Source organism: Erpetoichthys calabaricus, chromosome 13 (genome assembly GCF_900747795.2).
Source record: "Erpetoichthys calabaricus chromosome 13, fErpCal1.3, whole genome shotgun sequence".
Taxonomy (NCBI): Eukaryota; Metazoa; Chordata; class Cladistia; order Polypteriformes; family Polypteridae; genus Erpetoichthys; species Erpetoichthys calabaricus.
This window is the reverse complement of record NC_041406.2, coordinates 83347709-83356244: the sequence shown is the minus strand read 5'-3', so window position 1 is coordinate 83356244 and position 8536 is coordinate 83347709. Positions and strand designations below refer to the sequence as shown.

At 39.7% G+C, this 8536-nt stretch overlaps 1 protein-coding gene across 2 annotated transcripts; it reads left to right on the top strand.

Moving 5' to 3' along the window:
- The first annotated feature begins 1507 nt into the window (after positions 1–1507).
- Positions 1508–4289, top strand: LOC114663999 (myoglobin). 2 transcript variants are annotated; one of them, XM_028817977.2, is made up of 3 exons: positions 1508–1662; positions 2985–3201; positions 4078–4289. In XM_028817977.2, exons 1-3 carry the CDS (start codon positions 1568–1570, stop codon positions 4219–4221), a joined length of 456 nt encoding a protein of 151 aa, XP_028673810.1. In that variant the 5' UTR covers positions 1508–1567; the 3' UTR covers positions 4222–4289. The 2 variants fall into 2 exon arrangements, with proteins under 2 accessions (XP_028673810.1, XP_051791683.1); XM_051935723.1 differs by having other exon boundaries at positions 2955–3201.
- Positions 4290–8536: the final 4247 nt, after the last annotated feature.

Genomic DNA, 8536 nt, shown 5'->3' with positions numbered 1-8536 from the left:
CCCTCAAGTTTAATACCATTCTTCACAGTTAACAAATTTCTCTTTATGTTAAACTCTATTATTCCTTCAATTATTAAAACCAATAACCAAGAAAGTTTAAATTGGACTGACTTTTAACTGGTAATGCTGCAAGTGCTAATAATCATGTCTTAAAATTTGATTAACAGTCCAAATTACATACAAACATTTTAAAATTACATAAAACTTTTTAAAGTATCAATAGACTCATATGTACTTGGAACATCTATCTAAAATAATTACTCTTTACCCTAAGTGCTGTCCATGTTATGCTAATCACATTTTCTAAACGTGTTCAGTTATACTACTCCAATTGTTATACAGGTTAAACCAATTGTGCAGTAACCAATAATAATTGTGCAGTATTTCAATTAATAAAATAGTTGCCAATATTCAATAAATACATATTGCTCATGAAAAGGAGTTCATTTGCTTTGCTGTGCTTGCAGATAATTAGCCTTTCTTTCTATACCATCCATAACTCCATGGTTCATATCTTCCTTAAAAGACATTGCTACAGAAAAATAGAGATTAGGTTGTGGTTCCAACTCCTACGGCAAGAAGAATTCAAGTACTTGGTCAACAACTGTCATAAAATTGAAAATGAGTGGACAAATTGTAAGGCATATCAAGCACAGTTAAAGTGGGCTCTGGCAAAAAACATTGACCCCTGCACAGTAAATGTGTGAATTAGATCTTGAGGTCCAATACCCCAAAACAAAGGGTAACGATATCTTGGAACTCTTCATCAATGGGGCTCTGGTCTGGATGCCATGCAAGTTGCCCTCTATGATTCTGGACCCACGATTATCTTTTGATGTCAAAAGTTCCACTCATCGTCAATATTATGATACAATTATAGGAGCAAACGTCACAGAAAAGGGTAAATAACAGGAAGATGACAAGCAATGAAAAACAAAACATTTCTTATAAATGTGAATTTCACACTGTAGCAGTTCTTTGAAAGTAGAAAAAGTGATGAAGAAGGAAAAATGACCAGCTAAATAAACAATTGTTGGTGAAATAATTAATGTTTGAAATAAAACTATGAAACTATATGTGAACATTTCAAAAGCACCAAGCACTAAATCTTACAGGCATGTGAAAGCAGGCAGATGTGTAGGATCTTATATTTGCTTTACTCCAAAGCTGACTTTGGGGTTTTCTTGCGTTGAGGATAATATTTTGAGTAACTGTAATTCTGAGTTAAAAATGATGCACAGGTAAAATAAAAATATTAACAAAATCAGATATAGTTAAAAGTCTTGAGTGGTAGCAAACTATTAACTATTAAGAATACTCTTGAAGTATTTATTTACTTTCTTCTCTGAAAAATCGAAAAGAAATAATTAGATTTATGAGACCTTCTTTTAAATTGACGGGCCCGTGTGTGTCTCTGCGCTTCAATCAGCGGCTTCTCCAGCTGGCAGGGCGCACGTGCTCAGTGGGGCGGAGTCGCCGTCGGTTCATAAAGAGGACGGGACGAGACAGGTGATCAGCTGGTAGTGTTCTTGGTTTGTTAGTAGGAGCTTGTCTTTGTCTTACCACGATGTGCGCTTGTGTTGACGATTGTAAGAAGGTGCTCAGTTGCTGGGGTCCCGTGAAGGCTAATCCCAAGCAGTATGGGGAGATTATTCTTCAACGGTACGTTTCTAATTCTGTTTTATATACATAACCTAAGCCCTTTCAGCTTTGTGGCGGGATTCTTGAGTTTTGCCATTTGTGTTCTACAATGCCTTCCAGTATTGGCATTAAATGGGCAGAACGTGAGTGCAGTAAGTGACAATGTTTGCGGACAAACTGGGTAACCAAATAGTCCAGTGTGATTTGCTCAGGATCTCATTAAGCACTTCATGTAACGTTTTATTTCTGTTACTGTGTAAACCTTTTGGTTTTTTAATGGCCTAGTTCCCTGTTGGAACTGCAATATGGCCTGGATGGACTTAAAATGAAATTGCTTACTGCTACCTTCTGTGTTTGTGTGGGTTTTTTGTTTTTAATTTAAATGATGCCATAGTGGAACTTTGTTTGGGGGGGGGGGGGGGGGGGGGGGGGGAGATTGTATATGTGAATGAAGATTCCAGAAGGAACTCTTAATCTATTTAAAAAAACAGATATACCAATAGGGTTATAACTGTAAATGAATATGGCTACATGATCAGGTTTCTTTTTCAGAATATGGTTTAGTTTAAAATGTTTGTCCACTTGGTTAACATTACATTCTGGGAAGGGTTTGTTAAATGTTTTCATGGTCCTGGAGGGCTGCAGTGGCTGTTTTTTTCTTCCAGCCCCTTTACTAATTGGAAGATTATCATTGCTGATAATGAAACTTGGTATTTAACTATTTGGCTTGTTGTGTTCATTTAATCCAAGGGAAATTTTGAATTGCACTGTAGTTTCCTTCTCAGAGGATGTTATCCATGTGTTTTGTGGACCAGAATAGATTTACACTTAACAGTCCTTTCCAATTCCTCATTTACATTTTTAACACTAACTGTGAATATGGAGAGGTTTAAAAGGAAGCCTGTTGGCTGGATAGCTGCTGATTTACTGGTTATCTGCATTTTATTGTCTAAATAGGCAACAACTTAAATACAGCAGCTAAAAACAAATAGCCAATTAAGGGTTCTGAAGTGTAACAAGCCAGATAACTAAAATCCCAAGAACTGTATTGCTTTAGTAAGTAAATGGGGTTAAATGAACCTGCAGACCACCAGAGTAACTTGGGCCTCTGATCAACAATGCAACTATGAATTTTGTCTTTGACAAAGTAAGTTGGTACTTAACTGTAGGCCTTGTTATCTGCAAGAGCAGAGTTCTAATTTTAGGGGGAACTGGCTGGAATAAGAACCTGTGGCCCTCCAGGAATTTGAGGACCCCTGCTCCACACATCCTAGTGGACTTTTTTTTTTTTTTACTTTATCATGATATTGCAGGTCAATTGTTCTCCCCATCTATATCCTCAGCTTGTTTGAGACCCATCCAGGTGTTCAGAAGCTCTTCCCAAAGTTTGCTGACCTTTCCAAAGAGCAGCTGCAGAGCAATCCTGACCTCCAGGCCCATGGTGAAATTGTTGTCTGCAAGCTGACAGAATATATGCAAAAACCAGAAGATCAGTCCCTTGTGCAGGAGCTGGGAAAAAGTCACGCCGAGCAGCACAAGATCCCTCGGGCCAACTTTCAGGTAATTGTTAGACATAAAGGCTTGATCTGATTGCATTTCTCAGTAGAATGTAAAGTGCTGGGTTTGGGACTTGGGCCTTGTGTGTGGTTTTTAATTCAGGAAGGTAATGACTTTAGAGAAGCCCTTTTCTGTAGTTTTGCTAATGCAATAGCCCATTTAGCTCTTAAGTATTTAAACCCTTTGTACATTTGAGTCCTGAACACTTGGGTGTTTACAGAAAACTAATTTGGAATCCTGTCAGTGTTGATTGGCTGAATGGCTGCCTTGTAATGAATTTTACCAGGCAAAACTAGAACCTTTTGGGTGGTTACAGATTTTTGTAGAATATGAGGTGTATACCAAACCTTCCAAGTATCCCCTACAAAGCTTGGTATTACAAAGGAAAATGGTTCACAAGATTGCATTGTTCTGTTTTTGAAGGCTTCAATTGCATTACCATAGTCTATCGAGCACTGGTTCCACTTTGCAATTGGGACTGTATGGAGTTGACTGGTGGTTAGCAGACTTAAAACTATTTAGTGATGGTATTGAGCTGTTAGTTGGCTTATAACCTTTTTAATCTATGAATGCTTGCTTTGGAGTATACAAAGACTCCCTTGCGTCAGGCTTTTCTGGTTACAGTTGCTTAATGGGCTTCAGAATAGCAGAACACTTGCTTATTGGACTAAGCATAGCCATCAGTTCTTGAAGGAACCTGTCCCAACTGCTACTGGATAGTGCCTGCAGTGTTTTTTGGTTTTTTCCTTTTTGTGCCTTCAAGGTATTAAGACTGGCACTACATGTGGCTTTTAGTCTACATAGCTATCTGCTTCCTTAACTATATTCTAAGCCTCATTAGGCTAGTGGCTGTAAAAATAATTGTAATTTCTTTTACAGATAATCAGTGAAGTGATTGTTATGGTGGCAGCAGAGAAGATTGACGGCTTTGGCACTGATGCTCAAACCGCCCTGAAGAATGTACTGAAGGAGTTTCAGACGGCCATGGGAGCTTGCTATGATAAGCTAGGATTTGACCCATGATTTTGTGTAAGCAGTCTTGATAGGATGGTGTTTGAGCTCCTGTATGAATAAAATTACTTTAAAGTGAAGGGCTGCCTGGAGTTTTATTTGACTGATCCTACAGGCTGTACATTCTGTAGTTCTCTAGGGTGTTTAGAAACTACACCTGTAACTTCCGTACAGGAGATGGTAATAAAGACCAATATTTCTACCCACTATGGTACAACAATATAGTAGACAATTATGACTAGGATTCAATGCATAAATGACCGTGAACAACTCTGTTCAGTGTGGACTGAGTGATCTCGGAGGTCCTTTCTGGCTTTGGTTTGAGAACTTCAGTGAAGTGGTTTTGCCACTCCACCAATTGTCCACTCCACCCTAAAGGATATGGGTTGTCTGATGTAACCCTATTTGGCATTTGAGATTAAAGTCAAAGTAAATGGAAGTGTGGGGTTATTTGAGGCAGTCTAACCTACCTTGGCACCCAGAATGTAGGTGCTAACCCACCTTGTTAGTGGGTGTTATTGCTGTTTTACGATCTCCGGGGTGGGGGGGTTATAGTTGCTTAGGGGTAGACTTGACAGCCAAACTTCTGGGCTAGGGCAATGTGCCTTTGGTTAAATGTTGCAAAGATCTAGTACTGGAACAACGTAGGCATTACTTTTCCCTAGCCATGGATTTGCTGTACAGTATCGCCACTAAATGCTGTGGCAATGGGTATGTTGGAACCAATAAGGGGGGCACAAATTTAGATTTGGAGCCACTTCTGTTATGTATAGTGGTGACAGTTCGAGGACTAAACTGTTTTGATCCCTTTTTTTTTTTTTTTTTTTGCAGTATTAAGCACTGTGGGTGTCGTGTTTAACCTTCTGCAGCATGGATTGAGTAGATACTGTGATCTTGGGTGGGGGGGAAGCAGATGCCATTGGAAAGCCAAGGTTAAGTATTGTCTTGAATTTCATGTAGTAAATTGTGCACTTTACACTAATTACAAAGTTCACTAACTGCATTGGAAACCCCTCTTCAGCCTCAAAACCTAAGTCTGTGAAGTTGCCTTGGGCCCAATGTATAAACTGTGCATATACCACTTCCCACACTTAACTATGCATAAACTAAATGTGGCAAGAAGCCATGCATCTGTATGCTATGGCTCAAGCTGGCATGAGGACAAGTTTTCAGCTTGGTTTTGCAAACTGGCAGCTTTTTTATTCTCTAAATTGTATTGGTTTCATTTTATAGAAAAAAAGCTTTGAGGAATTGCGTATTGAATCATTGTACCATACAATAACAAAGGAATGCAATAGAGAGCATGTATTGACAGAGGACTGCCTTCTAAGTCTATTCAGATTTCCAAGTGCTATCTTGTTGAAGCTCTTGAGAATTTTTAAGATGTAAAGTATATATTGCATGCATTTATAATGTGTGGACGGTGGTATTGATATACTGGTGCCTCATGCTTACTGGGACTAGCACAACTCTGCCCCATGTTTAATACATGCTTTCATTTCATCATGAAAATACCAAGCATATATTGTATTTGTTCAGAGAGCTATAATATCTGTTCTGGTGGCATAAGAATGCCCACTTTGGGCTTGTGAATCACTTGGAGTACATAGAATATAAAGTATTTAGTGTGCTACTTTAGTTATGATGGGATAGGAGAAACTAGTGAATTTTAAAGAATTTAAAATGTTTAATGGCAAAATTACATGATTAAAAATTATAAAGTGGAAATGTTGAGATGAAGTGTTTCTCTCTCTCTCTCTGTCCCTATTTTTATTCTCTGTACCCTAATCAGCTTGTAATGATTGTATCCACTACACTTAACTAATTTAGTGAAAATTATACGGATTATACAAACTGCCTTCAGCCCCTTTTCCATAGCATAGTAACGGGACTTGCAACAAAATACATTTTCTACAATCCCCCACTTCCAATATATACAATAAACACGGCATAAAATTGTATATCCAAGAATATTCCCCACTGCCCATTCTATTTAGTCTTTTTCCAAGTCACCTATTTTCCTCCTTGTTAAACGGTGCGTGTGTCAAGCTGGTGTGTTTGTGGTACCTAATCCTTGATAAGGAGCTCAATTAACCGCTGAATGTTGCAAAGGAAGGAATAGTTGCAATGGCTTTGTAGAACTAAATGTTTATTTGCAGACAGATATTTGTGTGATTTATCAAACAGACGCACACGAAGTCAAACAATTGAATAAATGGTATGTACAGACTCCTGAAAGTACAGCGTTTTCCCCGTATCGGATACAGAAACATGTGCACATGCTTGCGCATGACCTGTGAGCGTGATGATGCACCAGACAGCGTTCTCAAACTTTTGTACAGCCACCCCCAAATTTGAGTAAATTTGAAACTATTCAATAGGTCCATGTCATTCGTCTGGCTTTTCCAGCAGCTCTATAACCTTACTCACTGGGCGAGTATAAATATGATCCTTTGACTTCAGCCACGTGAACTTTTCCATTATCACTGGGGATAACTTTAGTGACCTTGCCAACAGGCCAATAAGTCCTAGGCAACTGTGGATCAATGATTAGAACAATCTGTCCCACATTCAAGGCAGATGAGGAGTTCTTCCATTTGTCGTTGTGAATCGGGCAAGTAGCGCCTGGTAAATTTTGACCAAAAATGGTCAGCCAAAACCAGGCTGTGTTTCCAGCGACGACATTCCAGTAAATCGCTAGCTCCATAGACTGCTTGGGGTAAGGAAGCGTCCCGCCGCCCCATTAGCAAGAGATTTGGGGTAACTATCAGCTATATCAGAAGAGACGTATCCAAGAGGTTTGGCATTGAGAATGCCCTCCACTTTCTCCAGCACGGTGTGGAGAACTTCCTCTGACAGTGTGGTCCTTGAGGACAATATGTAGGGAGTTCTTCACAGATCTAATCTCTTGTTCCCATACTCCTCCAAAATGTGGAGCATGAGGTGGATTGAAATGAAACTTTATACTTTGCAAGTTGTTCTTGAAGTGCAGGCTCCATAGTGGCAAAAGCTTCTTTAAGTTCTCGGCCCCCCACCTCGGAAGTTAGTTCCTCTATCGGCTACAATCTCATAAGGCTTACCACAACGAGCAATGAATCTTCTGAGAGCTAGAAGGAATGAATCTGTGTCCATACTAGGAATCAAGGTCTAAATGAACACATGTAGTGAGACACTTAAAAATGATGCCCCAGCGCTTTTCTCACCTTCTTCCTATTTTAATTGTAAATGGACCAAAGCAGTCCACTCCTGTAGACCAGAAAGGCGGTTTTTGTATGCGTAGACGTGTATTTGGAAGATCGGCCATCTTGGGAATGACAGGCTGACCACACCACCTGCGACATTCAACACACTGTCGCTGGTGACCTGATAGCCTGTCTTCCCTGAAGTATCCAGTAAGTTCTCAGAATTTCAGCAAATACTCGCTCTGGCCCAGGGTGAAGTAAACGTTCATAATCACTAATCAGAATTTTAGTTATAGTACAATCAGGTGACAACACAATAGGATGTATTTCATCCTCCCCTACTTCTGATGCAGCCTTGTGTAGGCGACCTCCAACACAGATTAAATTCAATGTCTTATCATATTGAGGAGATTGTATAAACGGCTAGTTTTTTGCACTGCATCACCTTCACTTAGTTTTACTTCTTCTGGAAAACTGTCCTGTTGGGCTATCTGTAAAACAGCAACTTTAATTCGTTCACTTGCAGATAGGAACACTGCAGCTGCCCCATTTATGGCTAAATGAGTGGCTTGAATCAGATCTTCCCATTTTGTAAACAGAGAAAGATCAGGTAATATTGTATCAGCTACGGAGGTCAAACCGCAGAACAAGGATTTCTTCATTTCCTCTGATGCGGCATTAATGGGCTTAGGGTTTTCTGGCCAATGATCTGATGACAGGAGAAGAAAGGAAGGACCCTGATTCCACCTGCTCATTTGAGTTAATAACAAGGTCTTCCCCTCTAGTAATATCATCAGCAGGATTCTCTGTGGATTCAACATATTGCTATTCTGAAGAACTGGCGAGTTCCTGAATCTCTGCAATACGTGTTCCCACAAACACTTTGTAGTGGCAGGACTCGCAGTTAAGCCAGTTCAATACCGTGATGGAGTCAGTCCACAGAAATGTATTTCTAATAGAAACTGAGAGTTCTTTATGCAGCAGCTTTGTAAGCTGTGCACCCGTTAATGCAGCCCAGAGCTCCAAACGTGGCACTGACAGCTGTTTCTTAGGTGCTACCCATGATCTTGCCATTAAAAAGGACACCTGTATGTTACCTCGAGCACCTTCTACCAAGAGGTAGGAAACACAGCCATATACTTGCT